Source organism: Tamandua tetradactyla, chromosome 5, assembly GCF_023851605.1.
Source record: "Tamandua tetradactyla isolate mTamTet1 chromosome 5, mTamTet1.pri, whole genome shotgun sequence".
Taxonomy (NCBI): Eukaryota; Metazoa; Chordata; class Mammalia; order Pilosa; family Myrmecophagidae; genus Tamandua; species Tamandua tetradactyla.
This window is the reverse complement of record NC_135331.1, coordinates 105757126-105780075: the sequence shown is the minus strand read 5'-3', so window position 1 is coordinate 105780075 and position 22950 is coordinate 105757126. Positions and strand designations below refer to the sequence as shown.

Genomic DNA, 22950 nt, shown 5'->3' with positions numbered 1-22950 from the left:
TAACATCCTTTTCCTACCGAGTTGACTTCCTAACCCTATAACCCCCATACCACAGGGAAGACTTTGGGATAGTTAACTACCCAATTTGAGTATCTCCAGGTGCGTTACTGGCACCCAAATATTCATTATCTCTCCCCAGCCAATGCCCTCCTGCATTTCTCATATCTGTAGGTATCATCATTCACCCTATTTTCTAAGCAGATGCTTCTAACACATCTTTGACTCCTCCATCTTCCATGCAATCTTTTGCTAAAAACTCCTACTTCTTAGAATATTTTAAACCAATATTCTCATCTCTCCAACATTACCATTCCTTAACTCAGGCCCTCATATATCATAATGTCTTTATAAAGCCTCCCAGCATATAATCTTGACCCACTACCCTTCCTCCACCCAAAACAACCTATCCTCTACACTGTTATCATACTCGTCTTTCTAAAAATTATTTATCTCATCCCTTCCTTCCTCAATCAAAAAAACCCAACGGGATCTCCATACATCTTCAGGTATGTTTATGTTATGACAGCATAAAAAACAAGGCTCTTGGGGTGTCATTTGGCCCTTGCCTATTTCCAGCCCCACTTCCAGCCCCTACCCTAACAATAACAATAGCAATCACCTGTATGTAATGGGCGCTCCCTCTATCATAGGCACCATGCTAAGTGACTTACATGGATATCATCTCATCTGATCCTCACAATGACCTGTGAGCTAATTGTTGGTAACATCCCCATCCTTACAGACTTGCCAAAGGGCCCAGGGCTGGGATGCTAACCCAGGTTGCCTAACTCTGTGCTCTAAACCTATGTTCCCCTCCACCTAGGGCACTCCGTGCTTTCACACCCTATTCTTTACATCTACCTAAAAGGCCCTTGCCTTTGTAGCCTGAAGACATCTTTCTCTTTTTTCCCCAGACTCAGAGAAGCAGTCTCAAGCCCCAAGAAGAGCGGGTTCCTCCTCTTTCCTCACAGAGCACGCTCTGTACACACCTCTACCAGCCCTCATCTTACTGCTCAAGCACATCAGCCCATTCCTCATCCGCTGCCCCAACACTCAAGAAAAAGAGAAGACAAAGACACTGAAGGGCCATTTGAAGGGCTGAGCCTTGGAAAAGGGTCCAATTATCTGCAACCCTCAAAAGGAAGGAGGAGAGAGATTATCAGCAGCACTGGAGAGGCCACTCTGCCCTTTTTCACCTCTCTCAGCAGCAGCTACCAGAAGGCCTGAGCAGGACCTGGTTCACAGCAGGAGGAGGGGCAAAGCATGGAGGACAGCGGCCCGGGCCTTGAATAAAGGAAGCATGGGCACGCATCCCAGAGAACTGCAGTGCAGTGGCCCCCGTTTCCCATGCTAGGAGAGAAGACAAGATACGCATTGGGCTGAGGGCCTTTGAGGTCCAAGGATTTACATCCCTGCCCCTTTCTTTAGCTCCTAAAGGGCAAGGATCGCCTTTGAAATCATATCCATCTCTCATTAACACCTATGTTTCTTTACCTGAACATAGGTAGAAGTCACAAGGTATTTTTTAAAGAATGACCAAAAGAAAGAACAAAGATAATGAAGAACAAACGAATGTAAGAAGCAACACTTATAAACAGCTATTTTCATGAAATTCATTTGTCGAACAATTACAGTTCTAAATGCCCTATTACACCCACTATATTGGTAAGTTGAACGTAATGAGAAAAACCCACGTGGGTAAAATCATCATTAGTAGGGTTTATTTTTGTCCTCAAATTCTGGGATATGAGAGAGTTTTCTATTTAGGGAGTTAAGGCAAAACTGATTTCTCTAGAGGACTACTTTGCAGAATCACCGCTATGAGAGTGCGACCCTCTGTTAGCATGAGAAGAGAATAGCTCTAGGAACCAGAAGCATAAATGAAAGTCCAGCACACTGTCCCAATAATCCCCCATCTAAAAGGACCCCAAAAACTGTCTCCCTGGGTGGGCCACAGTGACTCAGCAGGCAGAGCTCTGGCCTGCCATGCCAGAAACCCGGGTTCAATTCCCGGTACTTGCCCATGGGAAATAAAAAAGAGAAAAACTGTCTCCCTGACACTACATTAAAAAATCCTGTGGTGATTAAAAAAAAAAAATCTGAATAAAACTTTAAAACATTTTTCTTACTACCTCAGACTTAATATTGTTTGCCATGACAACAGTTTTTTAAATAAGAGAAAAGAAAAATCCCAGGGAGGCTTATCCTGATAATATTCCTTAAAGTAGCATCCTATAATCTCATTTCTGTTAAGTCATTGGCATTTCCCTGAAAGCCCCGGCTTAAAGAGAAAGGTACAATATATAAAAATATAATATAAAGAGAAAAGAGTGGTCACAATCGGATGTAACAGCAGGACAGAGGCAAAGAAATGAATAAATGTGTCCATCAGCGATGCAATGGATCCATCTTCATACTTCTGGGTGGATTTCCAGCACAGCAGAAGACTTCCTCACTGTGCTGACAGCATGCAGCCTAGGGTAGAGGAGAAAAAAAATTGCAACTTAATTTAATACACTTGACTATGCACAAGATTTGAGTTAGAAAGACATGGAAAAAGAATAATGCAATGTAGACTGTTCTAAGAAAAGGAATCCCTTAGGTTGAGGTGCCACAAAACAAACCATTTATTTACAGAATGAGGAACTCTCCTGCACTCTCAGTACAAAATTCGTTTCACATCTAGCTGCCACTCAGTCCAGCCCTGTGCCTCACCAAAGGGAAAGGGCATTCTCTGGAAACATAAGCCTTGCAAAGAAAGGTGATCAGGGGAGGTTTCATTACAATAGTAATGCCAAGAAGCTTTCTTCTCCTTTGTTCTTTATCTCTACTTAAAAAAAAAAATGGGAAGTACAATGCCCTGGTCCTTCTATGCAGTCCCCTACTGTCTTCAGATCATTCATTCTACCATTGGCCTGGCATCTGCTGGCTGATTTGGCTGTCACTGACCTAGGCAGCCTCATCAGTCTCTGTGCAGGCCGGTGAAGGGGGCCGCGCTGCTGAAGCCTGCTTTGCCCACGCTCCCGTTCACTGTTTTCAACAAGGGCTGTGTATGAGAATCATCTGGGGGAGTTAAACAGATGAAAAAACAACAGAAGCCTAGGCCCAACCCAGACCAATTAAAGCTGAATCTTTGCAGGTGAGGCACAGGCTGCGGCATTTATTCAAAGCTCCCCAGGTATTTCCACTGCAGAGCCAACACTTAAAAGCACTATTTATATGGGAGACATCTGGGTACCCAGGTGTGGCAAATAATAACCTTCAAAAGAGTTTCAAAAAGGGCTCTTGGACATATTCTTTTTCCTTTGGTTTATCAACTGCTACTGAAATCTCAGGGGACCTAATTCAGGAGAAAAAAAATAACTTTAACTTTTAATGAACTGTTAAAAGTACTCAAAATTTATTTCTACGTCATCTTTAACATGTTAGGTTTTTAATTTGAATTTAAAATATTCCCTAAGAGGATCTCCCATTATAAGAAAATACATCTTAGAGCTCAGAAAAAGAAAAAGAAAATATATATATATCAGTTAATCCTTTTTAATTCAATTTAATAGGTCTTGTAGTAGTCCATTAACCACTCTGGACTGGCTTCATAATCACTTCATCTCCCTCTGTGGGCTCCAATTACCCACTTTCTTAGTTTCTTAATAACAACAAAAATAAATAAAATTTGGGGGTAGAGGTTGGGGGAGGGGCTTCTTTTGAAAGCTAAAGAGAATTACTGGTGACCACCTCCTAGTCACTATTTCTTCTGCACATCTCTGAAGCAAACCCTCTGACAATCTGCAATTCATCACACCTCTTCAGTACCCCCTCCCTGAATATACTTCAACCCCAAATTCCAAGGGCTCCTCCCCACAGCAAAGGTGAAACTCTGGGGTAAGGAAATAGCCCTTGCCCCCCCCCCCCCCCCCCCCCCCCCCCCCCCGGCAAAGCAATCCTTGTTATTTCACATAAATGGCTTAATGGGAACATGTAAACTGAGCTTTCTCTTGCCTGGATAATTTTTCCAAAAGTTTGTGACCCTAAGTGACTTTCTTCCACATAAATTTCCCTCTCCCCATAATTGAGGGTGGAATATTTATGTGCTCTTCATGCTTATGAGGGAATGTAGAGAACACAGAGCCAGTCTGAGGCAAAATTATGAGGTGGATGGAATTTGCCTTCAGCCATCCCTTTCGAATTCCCATCTCCTGCAGTTGAAGCCCTTCCCCCATTGTTTACTTCCAACATCTGCTCTATTGAACTTATTCCCACTACCTGCACTCATAAATAAAGTATTAATAGCTAATGAGGCCAGAATGCTAGTACTTCCAAAAATAGATGCATTTTTGACATTTAAATTTAAATATTCCGTTTCTGAACAGAGAAGCATTAGCCACCAACGGGTTTTTTCCCCCAACAATGTGGAAAAAGTAACCACTAATACTTGCCCCAAGCCCTTTTCACACACCCATTCTGTTTAATTCTTACAACAACTATCAGGAGATGGGCATGTTCATACCCTCAAGCCAATCCTAGGCTCTAAGTAGTTAAGAAACTTCCACAAAACTCTAGAGCTATTGTAAGTAACAGAGCTGGGTTAAGACCCTGTCTTCTTCGAAATTGAATTACTTTTTCTACTCTACCATGGCAACAACAATAGCGCCTTTTATTTGTACTTGTTTTATCATCTTTTTTGCTTAATCCTGTACCTAAACAGTAAGGAAACTAAAATCCAAAAGATTTGTCACTTAAGCACAGTGAAAGAACAAGATAAAACCCCACATTTTCCCATGGTCCTTTTCTATCGTCCCCTATCATTTTTTTCCTATTGTCCCCCTACTAATCAAAGAAAGAAGTATTGAAAAATATCTAGACATAATCATGTAACTGGTGTTGTCCGCTAGAAGGCCCATTTCCCTTAGGGAAAAATCTCTGCTTTCCTGTAGATCATAATTGCGGACTACAAGGTTTCAACCCTAAATGTTATTTTAGTTTGCGTTCATTCCTTTGCTTATAATCTTACGTTTTGCATCATCGCTGTAGTGGGCAACTATATGTTTGCCGTGGCTGGCTTTTGTCAGACCCTACAGCCCCTTTGTTTAGTTTAGGCTTCTTACTTGCTATCTTATGTTAATTGAACTATAGGAAACTCCATTGTAACTTGCAACTAATATGTATTGCACCAACCAGACTTTCTCAGTTCTTAATTCCTTTGCTTATTATCTTAGATTAATTAGGCAATTTACATCCCAACTAATCTGTAATCCAATGCTTAGCCCCAAACCAGAAAATCTACCCTCAAGAGTTTAGACACAGACCTACGCACTTCCAATTGAACAAATCAGTCAGTATCTCCCAGTGTCCCAACATCAGTATCTCTACCTCTCTTTGTTTGGCCCAACATTAGTACTCTACCTCTCTTTGTTTGACTCTCATAAAAACGAATTAGAGTTTCTCCAATTTGGGAAGACAGATCTGAGATGTTGCCCCCTGCCCTCTTACACAGAGCTTTGTAATAAATCTCCGACTTGCTTTGAAACTCTGTGGTCACAGATTGGCTTTTGTGAGCATCAGGTAGCAAACCTGGTTTGGTAAAGTGAGTAAGAATCAAGAGGGCTTGGAGACCTGGGACCTTCTCAACACCCCTCACCTTAGTCCATGAATTAAGGTCCTTTTTCACCTTTCTACTGTTAAGACTGGCTCTGAGTGGATACAATTGTCCTCAACTGTTTGCTCACCTTGAGACGTTAGTGCTCTAAGGGAAATTGGTGCCGGCTCCTCAATCTCACTGAACAGCAGAAACAGCATAGAGAGAAAAGTAGGACTTTTGAAGCCTAATAGACCTGAATTTTAAAACCTTGTTCTGCTACTTCCTGGTCATATAAACATGATCAGCTTATTTAACCTCTTAGAGTCTCAGTTTCCATATCTGACAAAGAGAAGGAATGTTGTGGGGACTTGTGAAAATAAAAGAACCTGACACAGGGTAAAAATATCATCTTCCTTTTCCCCTTCCTTTGCCTGTCCAGTTCCTTTACTCTTAGACAGTGGTAGAAATTCCCCAAACCACAACGTCTTTCTGTTGTGAGACCTTGATTTTGAATCAAATAGAACAGAACTCTTATTGTAAAATGGATTTGCTCCCAGATAAGTATGAGTAAGAACCATTGATATATAGTGGTTGCTCTGATGGAAGTACCCCTGTATTTTAGTTGCTATCTACCTATGTCATCTAACTCCTACACATCTGATCATTTCATTTCAGGAATTTTGATGATCAAAAATTAAAGTCCTCCTTATACTACACCTCAGTGATAACCTCTAACCCTAAGAAGACAGCACATCTAAATGGACTGAACTCTATGGAATTTTCAAACAAAGATTATCAGTCATCTCCCAGCTTCTATGAAATATTACCTGAAACCTTCCAAAGACTTCTTCTTGGTTGCTCTCAAGCCACCAGTTTGGCAACAGGCAAATCTGTAATTGATGACCTGGTAAATGATTGGGTTGTACATTGCTGCTGATTTTGCAAGTAGGGTTGGCACCACAGACAGCTGTATGGGGATAGAGTCCGGCCTTCCAAAAGCTGACCACACGGACACCACTGCGTAAGGAATCCAGGCAATCAGGAAGCCAGCACAAATCAACATCGCCACCTAGTGAGAGAGGGCACCAAAAACAGAATCATGGGACCCGATAGATAGAAGACCAGAGCCAGAAATGATGGGTATGGGGAGAAGGTAGCCTATTCACACCTGTGCTGGTCTGAAAGGCTGTATGTACCCTAGAAAGCCAAGTTTTAATCCTAATCCCATCTGTAAAGGCAACCGTTTCTTATAATCCCTATTCAGTACTGTATGTGTGAAACTAGATCATCTCCCTGGAGATGTGATTTGATCAAGAGTGGTTGTTAAACTGGATTAGGTGGAGGCATGTCTCCACCCATTTGGGAGGGTCTTGATTAGTTTCTGAAGTCCTATAAAGGGGGAAACATTTTGGAGAATGAGAGAGATTTCTGAGAGAGCAGAGAATGACATAGCCACGAGAAGCAGAGTCTACCAGCCAGCGACCTTTGGAGATGAAGAAGGAAAACACCTCCTAGGGGGCTTCATGAAACAGGAAGCCAGGAGAGAAAACTAGCAGATGATGCTGTGTTCGTCATATGCCTTTCCAGATGAGAGAGAAACCCTGGCCATGTTCGCCATGTGCCTTTTACACTTGAGAGAGAAATCCTGAACTTCATCTGCCTTCTTGAACCAAGGTATCTTTCCCTGGATGCCTTTGATTGGACATTTCTATAGACTTGTTTTAATTGGGACATTTTCTCAGCCTTAGAACTGTAAACTAGCAACTTATTAAATTCCCCTTTTTAAAAGCCATTGTTTCTGCTATACTGCATTTTGGCAGCTAGCAAACTAGAACACCACCCAGGAAAGTCCACCTATTATCTTTCCGTTTATCTTGCCCACTGGAATCATTTCATAATAACTTCTAGAATTTAAGCCAAAAGTTGTTACAATTATTTTTCTCCTTTACCATATCCTATCCATTCTTGACTCCAGAATCTGAATGTACCCAAAGACCCAAAGAACAACCCTATAAAACCTGTGCAACTGTATCTACATTTGGCAAGTAATCATGCTAAAAAAAATCAATGCTATTGAGCTTTCTAGACTTCTCAACCTACATTCACTTAAAAACTAGACAGAGAATATATTCATCTTGATAAAGCTTTAAATCACTCATATTTGCATCAAGAAACCTATACACTCTAGCTTGGCTTGAAATTCTAATACAAATCTTCAGATATTTCTATTAAATGTTATTTCTTTTGGCTCAAGTATTTCTCAAGTTTGAGGCTCAGACAGTAGAAATTCACTAGCCACAATGTAAAACAGAATCATCGAGTATCAACCAAAAGCAACACAGTTTTATAAAATGAGACTTTTCCAGAAAATATCTTTCTCACTCACAAAATTATAATTACCTAAGAGGCATCTTAATTTCAGACCAAAGACTAATTAGAGCCTGTGTTTAAAATACCCCTACTAGTTTCTCACTATTTTGCAATTTTGTCCCTGTAATAATGTAGTTAAGTAGCTAATTAGCGCCCATAACAGGTACTGTCCACCTAATCTTATGGATCACCTCACCTAAATTCAATAAACCCTTTTTAGAAGCGGCTTTTGCAAGGCACTACACCAAATGTCATGGAGAATACCAGTACACCTTGGCACCTGAGTTGAAGGTGCCTCCCTCTAGAACACAAACAGCTCCTGCACAAGGCTGAACACGATTTAAGTGCCATCCCAGAGGAGGACAAAATTACATCCTGGCAGGCAAATTAAGAACAGTTTTATGAAGGATGTGGCATATAACCTGCATCTTGGCAAGGGGAAACAAGGAGTAGTGTTCCAGTTTCTATAGGCGCTAGTGAGCAATTCACTTTGGCATATGGGAAAGCAACAAAGGAAGATGAGGCTAGAAAGAAAGATGTATGAAGGATTTTGCAAAACAGATTAGTAAGCATGCATTTAACTCCTTTGAGGATGCAGGATTTTAAGCAAAAAACATGATGCAAACCATACTTAGGAAGATTAGTCCCTAAAATAATATGGAGCAGGAAGAAACAGGTAGAAAGAACACTGTCCTTTCAGTCAATCAACAAAGTACCTCGAGCATCTCCAACATATTTTGTGTTGAAGTTATAGCAGTGAAAAAAGCAGACACAATTACCGTCTACATACAGCTTCTACTCTTAGCAGGCTTATTCAGGCAACAACTTTAAGAAATCATAAGGTGTCTCAATTAGAGTAGTGCCACTGGCAAATGAATTTAAGCTTTGATTTTTATTTTAAACGTGATCTATTTCAGAGAGTGTATTAACTTCAAAGTATCTTTATAATGTTATCTACTAGAATATTCTTTCTGTAAGAAAAAATAATGAAATTATATTCAGCTTAGTCCCCTGTGTAGTGGACATCTGTTTGTTTGTGTTTTCCTTCTTCTTTTTTTTTCTTAACCTTCCCAGGATCCTGTCTACCTCCTAGTTGTATTACTGGAGTGGCTTTCACAGGCATCACATGACCCAAGTCTGACCAATCATGGAGCCACGTGCTCCTGGCCACAATAATAGGAATAGGGAGGGCATATGATGCAAAAAAGCCTAATCACACCCCTTCTCTAACACTCCATAAGGGAATTCCAGGGAATTCCCTTTTATCTTTGAGTTGCTTAAAATCCTGGGAAGATATAAGAATGGAGCTATTGGAAGATGGCGGCTTAGTAAGACGCGCGGATCTTAGTTTCTTCTCCAGGACACCTACTAGGGGAGTAGAAACGATACAGAAAGCGCCCAAAGCCACAACAGAGATAAAAAAGACAGCATACCCCATCCTGGAACGGCTGGCTGGCTGAGAGAAGCAGCTCGGGTGAGATCGCCGAGGCGCGCGGGCCTTACCGGGCGGGGTGGCAAGCGGCCGGAGTTACTCCCTTCCCCCTTCCCGGGCCGGCTGGGAGAATTGGAGAGGCGGTCCCCTGAAACCAAGGCGGCTGGCGCCCACACCACGCGCAGCCCCCGGACCAACTGAGAGAATTGGATCGGAAACCCCCAGGCCGCGGAGAACGGAGACGCGTGGGGGAGGCCCCTTCCAAACCCGTGACTCCCGGGGAACGTGCACTCTCTCAGGCGGGCCGCTGCCGCTGGCGCCCTCCCGCCACACTTGTTGCCCAGGGCCGACTAGAATATTCGGACGGGCTCTTTCCCTGGCTGCGGCGACCAGCAACCCTCCCTGCGTTCGGACCGCGGGCCGGCTCAAGCCGCTTCGGCTAGCGAACCCCCAGGACGGCGAGAGTTTTCCAAAGTTTAAGGTCCCACAGCACCTTTTACTGGTGGGACCCGCAGACAAACGTGTGCCACGAGCGCCACCTACTGGGCAGGATAAGAAAAACAGAACCCAGAGATTTCACAGAAAAATCTTCCAAACTTTTGGATCCAATACCCAGGGAAATCTGTCTAAATGCGCAGACGCCAACAGAAGATAACGGATCACGCTCAAATAATTGAAAATATGGCCCAGTCAAAGGAACAAACCAATAGTTCAAATGAGATACAGGAGCTGAGACAACTAATGCTAAATATACGAACAGAAATGGAAAACCTCTTCAAAAACGAAATCGATAAATTGAGGGAGGACATGAAGAAGACATGGGCTGAACATAAAGAAGAAATAGAAAAACTGAAAAAGCAAATCACAGAACTTATGGAAGTGAAGGACAAAGTAGAAAAGATAGAAAAAACAATGGATACCTACAATGATAGATTCAAAGAGACAGAAGATAGAATTAGTGATTTGGAGGATGGAACATCTGAATTCCAAAAAGAAACAGAAACTATCGGGAAAAGAATGGAAAAATTTGAACAGGGTATCAGGGAACTCAAGGACAATATGAACCGCACAAATATACGTGTTGTGGGTGTCCCAGAAGAAGAGAAGGGAAAAGGAGGAGAAAAACTAATGGAAGAAATTTTCACTGAAAATTTCCCAACTCTTATGAAAGACCTAAAATTACAGATCCAAGAAGTGCAGCGCACCCCAAAGAGATTAGACCCAAATAGGCGTTCTCCAAGACACTTACTAGTTAGAATGTCAGAGGTCAAAGAGAAAGAGAGGATCTTGAAAGCAGCAAGAGAAAAACAATCCGTCACATACAAGGGAAACCCAATAAGACTATGTGTAGATTTCTCAGCAGAAACCATGGAGGCTAGAAGACAGTGGGATGATATATTTAAATTACTAAAAGAGAAAAACTGCCAACCAAGACTCCTATATCCAGCAAAATTGTCCTTCAAAAATGAGGGAGAAATTAAAACATTCTCAGACAAAAAGTCACTGAGAGAATTTGTGACCAAGAGACCAGCTCTGCAAGAAATACTAAAGGGAGCACTAGAGTCATAACCGAAAAGACAGAAGAGAGAGGTATGGAGAAGAGTGTAGAAAGAAGGAAAGTCAGATATGATATATATAATATAAAAGGCAAAATGGCAGAGGAAAATATTATCCAAACAGTAATAACTCTAAATGTTAATGGACTGAATTCCCCAATCAAAAGACATAGATTGGCAGAATGGATTAAAAAACAGGATCCTTCGATATGCTGTCTACAGGAAACGCATCTTAGACCCAAAGATAAACATAGATTGAAAGTGAAAGGTTGGGAAAAGATATTTCATGCAAATAACAACCAAAAAATAGCAGGAGTGGCTATACTAATATCCAACAAGTTAGACTTCAAATGTAAAACAGTTAAAAGAGACAAAGAAGGACACTATATACTAATAAAAGGAACAATTAAACAAGAAGACATAACAATCATAAATATTTATGCACCGAACCAGAATGCCCCAAAATACGTGAGGAATACACTGCAAACACTGAAAAGGGAAATAGACACAAATACCATAATAGTTGGAGACTTCAATTCCCCACTCTCATCAATGGACAGAACATCTAGACAGAGGATCAATAAAGAAATAGAGAATCTGAATATTACTATAAAGGAGCTAGACTTAACAGACATTTATAGGACATTACATCCCACAACAGCAGGATACACCTTTTTCTCAAGTGCTCATGGATCATTCTCAAAGATAGACCATATGCTGGGTCACAAAGCAAGTCTTAACAAATTTAAAAAGATTGAAATCATACACAACACTTTCTCGGATCATAAAGGAATGAAGTTGGAAATCAATAATAGGCAGAATGCCAGAAAATTCACAAATACCTGGAGGCTCAACAACACACTCTTAAACAACGAGTGGGTCAAGGAAGAAATTGCAAGAGAAATTAGTAAATACCTCGAGGCAAATGAAAATGAAAACACAACATATCAAAACTTATGGGATGCAGCAAAGGCAGTGCTAAGAGGGAAATTTATTGCCCTAAATGCCTATATCAGAAAAGAAGAAAAGGCAAAAATGCAGGAATTAACTGTTCAATTGGAAGAACTGGAGAAAGAACAGCAAACTAATCCCAAAGCAAGCAAAAGGAAAGAAATAACAAAGATCAGAGCAGAAATAAATGAAATTGAAAATATGAAAACAGTAGAGAAAATCAATAAGACCAGAAGTTGGTTCTATGAGAAAATCAATAAGATTGATGGGCCCCTATCAAGATTGACAAAAAGAAGAAGAGAGAGGATGCAAATAAATAAGATCAGAAATGGAAGAGGATACATAACTACTGACCTCACAGAAATGAAGGAGGTAATAACAGGATACTATGAACAACTTTACGCTAATAAATACAACAATTTAGAGGAGATGGACGGGTTCCTGGAAAGACATGAACAACCAACTTTGACTCAAGAAGACATAGATGACCTCAACAAACCAATCACAAGTAAAGAAATTGAATTAGTCATTCAAAAGCTTCCTAAAAAGAAAAGTCCAGGACCAGATGGCTTCACATGTGAATTCTACCAAACATTCCAGAAAGAATTAGTACCAATTCTCTTCAAACTCTTCAAAAAAATCGAAGTGGAGGGAAAACTACCTAATTCATTCTATGAAGCCAACATCACCCTCATACCAAAACCAGGCAAAGATATTACAAAAAAAGAAAACTACAGACCAATCTCTCTAATGAATATAGATGCAAAAATCCTCAATAAAATTCTAGCAAATCGTATCCAACAACACATTAAAAGAATTATACATCATGACCAAGTAGGATTCATCCCAGGTATGCAAGGATGGTTCAACATAAGAAAATCAATTAATGTAATACACCATATCAACAAATCAAAGCAGAAAAATCACATGATCATCTCAATTGATGCAGAGAAGGCATTCGACAAGATTCAACATCCTTTCCTGTTGAAAACACTTCAAAAGATAGGAATACAAGGGAACTTCCTTAAAATGATAGAGGGAATATATGAAAAACCCACAGCTAATATCATCCTCAATGGGGAAAAATTGAAAACTTTCCCCCTAAGATCAGGAACAAGACAAGGATGTCCACTATCACCACTATTATTCAACATTGTGTTGGAGGTTCTAGCCAGAGCAATTAGACAAGAAAAAGAAATACAAGGCATCATAATTGGAAAGGAAGAAGTAAAACTATCACTGTTTGCAGACGATATGATACTATACGTCGAAAACCCAGAAAAATCCACAAGAAAACTACTAGAGCTAATAAATGAGTACAGCAAAGTAGCAGGTTACAAGATCAACATTCAAAAATCTGTAGCATTTCTATACACTAGTAATGAACAAGCTGAGGGGGAAATCAAGAAACGAATCCCATTTACAATTGCAACTAAAAGAATAAAATACCTAGGAATAAATTTAACTAAAGAGACAAAAAACCTATATAAAGAAAACTACAAAAAACTGCTAAAAGAAATCACAGAAGACCTAAGTAGATGGAAGGGCATACCGTGTTCATGGATTGGAAGACTAAATATAGTTAAGGTGTCAATCCTACCTAAATTGATTTACAGATTCAATGCAATACCAATCAAAATCCCAAAAACTTATTTTTCAGAAATAGAAAAACCAATAAGCAAATTTATCTGGAAGGGCAGGGTGCCCCGAATTGCTAAAAACATCTTGAGGAAAAAAAAACGAAGCTGGAGGTCTCGCGCTGCCTGACTTTAAGGCATATTATGAAGCCACAGTGGTCAAAACAGCATGGTATTGGCATAAAGATAGATATATTGACCAATGGAATCGAATAGAGTGCTCAGATATAGACCCTCTCATCTATGGACATTTGATCTTTGATAAGGAAGTCAAGCCAACTCACCTGGGACAGAGCAGTCTCTTCAATAAATGGTGCCTAGAGAACTGGATATCCATATGCAAAAGAATGACAGAAGACCCATCTCTCACACCCTATACAAAAGTTAACTCAAAATGGATCAAAGATCTAAACATTAGGTCTAAGACCATAAAACAGTTAGAGGAAAATGTTGGGAGATATCTTATGGATCTTACAACTGGAGGCGGTTTTATGGACCTTAAACCTAAAGCAAGAGCACTGAAGAAGGAAATAAATAAATGGGAACTCCTCAAAATTAAACACTTTTGTGCATCAAAGAACTTCATCAAGAAAGTAGAAAGACAGCCTTCACAATGGGAGACAATATTTGGAAATGATATATCAGATAAAGGTCTAGTATCCAGAATTTATAAAGAGATTGTTCATCTCAACAACAAAAAGACAGCCAACCCAATTACAAAATGGGAAAAAGACTTGAACAGACACCTCTCAGAAGAGGAAATACGGATGGCCAAGAGGCACATGAAGAGATGCTCAATGTCCCTGGCCATTAGAGAAATGCAAATCAAAACCACAATGAGATATCATCTCACACCCACCAGAATGGCCATTATCAACAAAACAGATAATGACAAGTGCTGGAGAGGATGCGGAGAAAGAGGCACACTTATCCACTGTTGGTGGGAATGTCAAAGGGTGCAACCACTGTGGAAGGCAGTTTGGCGGTTCCTCAAAAAGCTGAATATAGAATTGCCATACGACCCAGCAATACCATTGCTAGGTATCTACTCAAAGGACTTAAGGGCAAAGACACAAACGGACATTTGCACACCAATGTTTATAGCAGCATTATTTACAATTGCAAAGAGATGGAAACAGCCAAAATCTCCATCAACAGAAGAGTGGCTAAACAAACTGTGGTATATACATACGATGGAATATTATGCAGCTTTAAGACAAGATAAACTTATGAACCATGTAATAACATGGATGGACCTAGAGAATATTATACTGAGTGAATCCAGCCAAAAACTAAAGGACAAATACTGTATGGTCCCACTGATGTGAACGGACATTCGAGAATAAACTTGAAATATGTCATTGGTAACAGAGTTCAGCAGGAGTTAGAAACAGGGTAAGACAATGGGTAATTGAAGCTGAAGGGATACAGACTGTGCAACAGGACTAGATACAAAAACTCAAAAATGGACAGCACAATAATACCTAATTGTAAAGTAATCATGTTAAAACACTGAATGAAGCTGCATCTGAGCTATAGGTTTTTGTTTTGTTTTGTTTTGTTTTGATTTTACTATTATTACTTTTATTTTTTTCTCTATATTAACATTCTATATCTTTTTCGGTTATGTTGCTAGTTCTTCTAAACCAATGCAAATGTACTAAGAAATGATGATCATGCATCTATGTGATGATGTTAAGAATTACTGATTGCATATGTAGAATGGTATGATCTCTAAATGTTGGGTTAATTTCTTTTTTTCCATTAATTAAAAAAAAAAAAAAAAGAGAAGGGATAATTGGAGCTGAAGGGATACAGACTGTACAACGGGACTGGATATAAAAACTCAGAAATGGACAGCACAATACTACCCAATTGTAATGCAATTATGTTAAAACACTGAATGAAGCTGCATGTGAGGTATAGGTTTTTTGTTTTTGTTTTTTTTGTTTTTTTTTCTTTCTATTATTGTTTTAATTCTTATTCTGTTGTCTTTTTATTTCTTTTTCTAAATCGATGCAAATGTACTAAGAAATGATGAATATGCAACTATGTGATGTTATTAAGAATTACTGATTGTACATGTAGATTGGAATGATTTCTAATTGTTTCGTTAATTCTTTTTTTAATTAATAAAAAAAATAATATTAAATTAAAAAAAAAAAAAAAAAAGAATGGAGCTGTTTGAAGCCAGGAACTGTTTCCTTTCCCCCCAATCCTTTATTGAAGAATAAATGCATAAATAGTTCTCAGCATCAGACTCATGGCAAGCTAGTATGGAGAATCAATAACGAGGAGTGAGATGCAAAATACTTTACTAGTAATAGTTAAAGCAACAATATCTGTGAATGCTTTGTGGTTTTAGAATTTGCATCAGCTATTCCTTTTCCTTAAAACAAAATCACTGGTGTGCATGTGCCTTTCAATGCGCTTTCCTGAAAGAGAGAGAAATTAGGGAGAGCAGAGCCTTCATATGCAAAGAAGGGTTCCTATCCCTCAGTCTACCTGACTTGTGTGCACGGTACATTTGCACTATGAACCCCGTCTTTGTAGAGGCATGTCAAGGGAGAGGCTTGGAAAATCTGCCCTATCTCATTGGGTTTTAAATTCCGCCTAAGAAGTTCAAGACTCACCTCTAAAAATTAACTGCGGCACAGAAAAACCCCATCAATGCCCATTTTACTCCATTTTGGTAATAAGGCCTCTAAATCCCAGATAGATGCATCTACTGAGTCCAGATCTCCTGCATGTCCTTCAGTCCTGCTTAAAGACCCTGAAACAAAATTCTCACCTGTGCTTAACAGTTATAAATGGGTCCTAATGTGCACTGTCGCACTGGGCTTGCTTTTCCATCATTCTGTAGAAACTTAATCAGGGGAAATTTTATTTTGTTTGTTCTGTGTTAAATATAATAGCTGCATCAAACCTGCACCATGAAGACATTTTTTCCTAAATACCCAAATAAACAATAACTACATAAAGCTTGCTTTAGCAGATGTCTATGGACTTATAACAACCATCTTTTTTTTCCTTTAGTGAGTCATATGATGACTCCATAGTATTTTGAAAACCATTTTCAGTATTATTGCCAAAGTCACTGACAAAAAATAAGTTAGCATTTAGTCCACAATAGTTTCTACATTTTATATATTGTCTACTTCTAAGAGAGTATGACATAAGGAACAGAAAGAACTGAAAATATCTGCATTATATTAAGCTTTTAAAATGGACATAGGAATATTAAATATACTGTGGTTTTTAAGCACTTAGCAAATGAATCATTGTGGTTTTCTGGAACTAGAATCAAGTTAAATACTTTAAATTGAATGACATAAATTGAGTTTCAAGTCAAAAGAGTTATGGTTAAAAGACAGGATCTAAAAGGTACTACAGAATGTTACTTAATGTTTTCAAGTGAATATGGGTTAATTTAAGGCATATTATTTTTCTACAACCTTCCCACTGACATAGATTTATTTTCCCATTTCTCTTATTTTCCTCTTTAAAACAATTTAAAAATATATTCCACAAAAGTTTCTAAGACTTTCATGCCACACTCAGTTTTCTTCAGCACCTTCTACTCAACTTGGAACCTGTTTCATCCTTTAATCTGTCTGTTCCTTATTTTCCTCGCGTCCAGTTAATCCAGGCATCTGTACCTGTCAACTTTTTCTAAATTGCTTATTTTTAATCACTTCACTTTCATCACTGCCTTTTGGATCACTAGAAAAACAGTAAAACTTCAAATTACTAAATTAGACAGTTTAGTGGGAGATTATTTGCAGAATCCATGTTTACCTTCAACAAAAGAACCGTCTGTTTTAAGTATTTTTGCTACAGAGAACCAGTGGGCACACTCTCCAGCTATAGCTCAAGGAGGCATTAAGTGTCATAAGCAATGTTGCCCATACTTGATCAATTCAAAGACTTAAGCAATTAACTTAAGCAATAATAGAACAATGAAGTGAAAAAGCAAATTCTCCAAGTTATATGTACCTCACCTTTAGATTCGATATATCTGAATCATTCCAGCAGATAGGGTTTCTAAGGAAGGAGGCCCTAAGCCTTCTGAGTGTGCTAAGGCCATGTGGAATAATGGAAAAAGTCACTGACATACAGATTCTCTGGGTTTCAGATGCCAGCCACGACTCAGCTCCTCTGACCTGTGGGAGATGGACAGAATCCCTGATTCCCTAAGAACCACCATTTCAGAAGGGTTGCCTACTTTCTGCCACCACGCTCATTTGCCCAAATATAAATAAGACTTCTGTCAATGTTTGATGCTGTATGCTGCCTTGAATAATGATATAGAGGAGAAGACATGAAATTGATGTGGAAGTGAAGGCTTAGGGAGAGCCAAAAGATGGAATAAATTCTCCACTAATAACAAGGTTAAATCACATTACAGAACCAGTTAAAACGCTGAAAACAAAGACATTTCAGTGTCTGGGATGAGATAAGGTCATGAAAGAAGAGAGGACTACATCTGTGTATTGAGAAGAAAGGAAAGGAGAGGGTTTTTGCTGCTTCAGGAGAGGGCACAATTAACAGAATCACAAGAATAATAAGATTTGGTTTATCTATTTGGGTCTATCCAGCAAGTATAGATGGCTTTGCTCCCATGAAATGGGAAATTAATATTAAAAGATGGTAATGGAGGGGGAGCAAGGGTAGTTCAGGGGTAGGATTCTCACCTGCCATGTGGGATGGATTCCTAGTCCATGCACTCCCCACCCCCACCACCCAAAAAAAAAAAAGAACAAAAAACAAAACTTCAACAAGTGGTGCCACAATAATGGGATGCTCACATGGAAAAACAGTGAAATGTGACACAGGGCATATAGCATACAAAAAAAAAAAGATGGTAATGGAGCAGTAAATGCCAATGATGAGATGATCACCCTCCACCTGGGGGGTGGCGTGCTCTAGAATGATACTAACAAGGGCAGGTGGGAAGGTGGGGAGTTTAACAAATGTGACTTGCCTTCTTTGGTCCTCAGTTCCCTCATATATGTGTGTGTGTGTGTGTGTGTGTGTGTGTGTGTGTGTGTGTGTGTGTGTTCGTTTTCTCGCCAACTTTTAAGAAATTAACTAATTTAACAACTCCAAGCATATCTTGTTTGTTTCTTCCTTCCTTCTATTTTATCCACAAAATGACAGCTAAGGAAAACTGTCCCGGACCATCCTCCATACACTTACAAAGAAAACATTTCTGAGATCTTTGGTGCACCTACCATATGTTAACCCTGGTTGTAATCCAAGTAGAAAATATTAATTCATGCTAAAAAATTCTGTACTTCCCAGTTGCAATGTTCTCAAGTCTTAAAATATCCCTACTCTATAAACAAGCAAAAGCTGTGATTGAAAAGAGAGGATGCAAATGAAGTCATGTCACTCTATGCATCTGTGTTTTGGGGTTTTGGTCTAAAATTGAGCACATGATTCCCTGACTAAGCAATGACTGGCTTAAAGAACAGAAAATAATTTATAAGTATCTGATTCAGTGAAACAGGGGAAAGTTCAGTGTTTATTATAGAATAATGAAGTAGGATACTGTGCTAAAAGGGGAAGGAATACTCAGGTAGAGAGGCAAGGTAATTTTAGTGATAAGAATTGTTGCCATAGAGCTTTAAATAATTGAACCAATCTAAGCATTTTTTATTGAAGTTCAGAGTTTTAGAAGGTAACTTAGAGATCATTTAATCCACCTGCTTCCTTTTACAGAGGAATAAACGAAAACCTATAGAGATGAAATAGTTTACCCAAGGTGCATCAGTCAAGACTCTGAGTTGCGAGTGACAAAAATTGACTTTGGTTAAGTGAGACAGAGAAAGAATTCATTTAAAGGATATTGGTTTGTACAGAGCATTGCTGGGAATGGTAGACAATTAGAACTGAGGCCAAGCAGAAAATCATGGCCATGAACTGATTTGCATATGGAAACTACTGCTGCATTAGCTATAGATTTAGGAGAGAACTCCCTACCCTTTGGTCTAGTATCAGTGGCTCCTGAGACAGGTTAATGTGGGAATGTCTGTCAACTGGAGATGGCATCCCATCCAGCTCTAGCTGCAAGGGAATCCTAGAAAACGATAAACTGGTTTTTCAGTATCTTTCATGTTAAGAGTCAACCTTTGCACAAACTCTTGCCCTCTCTACCTCTCTCAGCATGACCCAAAATGTTGGAAATTCCCCAGGCATGAAAAGGGGTTCAATGACTGGCAGCCAAAATAAATAACAACTGTAGACTACATGAGAGCTCTCAGTGGTTTACTGGCAAAACTGGAATTGACCCCTAATTTGAAATTCATTCCATTATTATGCCACTCTGAACAGATCCTTCTTTCATGCATATGTATAAAGCATGTTTGAGGCATTGTGTTAGGTCCTGGGAATGCAAAGTAAACAAGACACAGTCCTTACCCCCAGGGGCCTTATTGACTAGTGAGAATGACAGACATTGAACAAATAATCACCAAAATAATTTTGTAATTACAAATTAATTATAAGTCGTGACAAGTTCTAGGAAGGAAATGTAAAGGCTGCAAAGAAACATTAAAAGAAGACCTAAAATAGATTTGGGGAATGTTTCTCCGGGGAAGTGATATATTAGCTAGGAACAACAAAAGAGAACCAGAAGGAAGTAATTACTTGTTTGCTTGTTTTTTTAAAAAAAAGAAAGGGTGTATGGATAGCTCAGTGTTTAGATTGCCCGCCTTTCATGCGAGAGACCTGGATTAAATTCCTGGAGCATGCACCCAAAAAAGAACAAAGAAAAGAAAAGAAATATCATTCACCTTTCCTACAAACTGCCCTTAGAGTCCACACAAGGGGCCCTCTCAATTTGAACCCTCAGTGACAAATAACATTCAACGAGCAATACAGAAGAGGAGTCTTTTGAGGGAAATGGAGCTTTACAGTTTAAGACTCTTAAAAAGTCTTCATAATCAATGTGAAAGAACTCAGGAAAACAAAATATTCCATCAGGTATGAAAAAGAACAGCGGCACTCATACTCCACATACACACACACAAACAGAGTCACGATGGCCAGGCATCAAGGGACCTATACGCATTCATCAAAGTAGTTAGATTAACTTAGTTTCTTCAATTACGTATTCATTCAAGCCATCTTGATTATGTGTCTGGCAGCACCAGGTGGTAGAGTGCTGTAGAAAACAGAACAAGCAGTACCTGCTCTCATCTAGCTTTTTGTCTTGCAAAAAAATAGAATAGCAACAAACATGTATTCAGTAAAGTGTGACAAGCGCTCCTGAAGGTAATTTGCCAAATGTTCTTATGGACCCCGGCAGAGAGACTTACACTAACCAGGGAAGTCAGGAAGCCTTTTTGGATGAAAATAAGTCTATTCTAAGGGAAGAGAAGAGAAAATCAGGTGGTCACAGAATCTGGATACTAACTTCCAGCCTGGTACATTATAGGTGATCAATATGTGTTGAATGAATGCATGTGGGGTATCAGCATGAGCAGCATTATAATATTGGGAGAAATTAATCTATGCTTCTGAAATTTCCTGCCACCTCCACACTTGCCGTCATTAAAAGCAGCAGCTAGAATGTTTGATGTTCACTGCTATTACGGGGAAATTTTACAGAAGAAATGCACAAAGTTAAAAATTCATTTCTCCACTTTTGAGTTTCAACTGAAAACTTCATTCATTTCCTGGTGCCTGCTCATACAAGTAAATATAAATAAAAATAAAAACTTGAAACTTCTGGAAGAAATAATAGCTGAGGGAAAATGGTTTTTTGTTTGTTTGTTTGTTTGTTTGACTTTCTGCATGGGCAGGTAAGGGAAAAGGGTTTTGAGTTTGAAAAAATAAAATAAAATGAAAATAACCTTGGCGCATCCACAGCCAAAGTCTTGAAGGACTCGGTCATTGAACTTACTATGTGAAATACACAGGGGTGCACTGTAGCTTTAAGGGCCAGTTTTCTCACCCTACAGTGAATAAAGGGCCTACAGCTCAAAGGTGAGGGAAGATGTCAGAGGACCTACTAACCGACCTTAAGAAGCTACCCCAGTGAGCTAAGCATCGAAGACTGAGGGCAAAGAAGCAACAGAACCCTCAACAGATTTGGGAATCTGAGAACATAAAATTGTGACTCACTTCCCAGGATCCTATCCTAGCTCCCAACACCTACATGGTGGGTTGCAGTATAAGGACGGGGAAGCAACTTGAAGTGCTGATGAGCCTAACAGGCCTTATAATCGAAATGAGGAAGATGCAAAGTGACCTATGACAACTGAGGATTAAGATAGAGGGAAACTGAAATCTCAGCAAATGCCAGTGTCAACAAATAACAATAACCAGACCAGAACCCCCCACCCAATGGCACCATGGAATTATGGAGACCTCCCTGGAATTTACACATAGCCCTGGGAAGAAGAGAACACTGATATGACTGAATTTATCCTGGTAGTCTAATATCAAGTTTGTTTAAAAAGCCATATAAAAGCATAAAAATGAGATTATATTTGAGTCATAGAAATATGAACAGCGTCGTCTTTTTTGTGGCTCACCCTTGCTTGTAGTCCATGAGCTCTGAAGCTGCCACAAACATCTAGAAAAGCCATCTGTTCTTTTCTTTTAATTAATTAAAGGGAAGCTACAACATGGAAAAACATTTGGAAGGCCAATTTTTAGCTTGACAAGATCAGAATGTCAGAATACAGGCACAGACAATAATGCAGCTAGAAATAATTAGAGCATACAGAAAACTAAGTGATTTTGATCCCAGAATCCAGAGCGGTGGCCTTTAAGGAATAAATTTTTAGACCAGGCTGCTCTGAAGATCAGAAGCACCAAGGTGAATGAGCAAACTTCTAAGCCTGAGCTTGGAATGAAGGGAATGAATGAATGGAAAAAGCTCCTAAGATCTTGAAAAGGCCCAGTGTGAGGTTTTTTTCTATTAATTTTTGCACAACGGTAAAAATAGGGTTTAAATTAAGTAGTAATTAAAAATAGGAAGTTATGTTGTGGGTTGAATCTTAAGTCAAAATTTTGTACAAATGTTAATGATTAGAAACATTTTCCAAATGTTACTTTAATAGAGGTTTTGTAAGCAGAAATAAAATATGGATATATTATATAATATGTAATATTATTTAATAGGTAAGTTTTATCTATTATGTAAGCATACATAAGTATGCCTAAACTTTTCATTTAACATCTCTTTGGTTAATCCAATCTTGGGTGATTGTAGTCAAGCTCAAGAGGAATGATAACAACAAACAAATTAAATGGCATATTCTTTCTGAAGAAAGAATAACCAGTTTCAGAAACATAACAAAACAAGCTTCCCACCCTCATGTACTCACAAGACAAGGAATAAGGTGCCAGGATATTCCAAAAGGCTAGTTGTGAACAGGTTGAGTTTAACAGCTCAGCTAACAGATTCTGAGG

General features: G+C 39.1%; 1 protein-coding gene across 2 annotated transcripts in view; it reads right to left on the bottom strand.

The window, feature by feature from the left end:
* Positions 1–1383: 1383 nt before the first annotated feature.
* The window catches only part of OPN5 (opsin 5), a 63816-nt gene continuing 42249 nt past the window's right edge, over positions 1384–22950 (bottom strand). For both annotated transcript variants that reach the window (XM_077159223.1, XM_077159224.1), the window contains 2 exons: positions 6406–6647; positions 1384–2475 (listed from right to left, as the gene is read on the bottom strand). In XM_077159223.1, the coding sequence (XP_077015338.1) occupies positions 2412–2475; positions 6406–6647 (306 nt within the window). In that variant the 3' untranslated portion in view covers positions 1384–2411. The remainder of the gene's footprint in view (positions 2476–6405; positions 6648–22950) is intronic.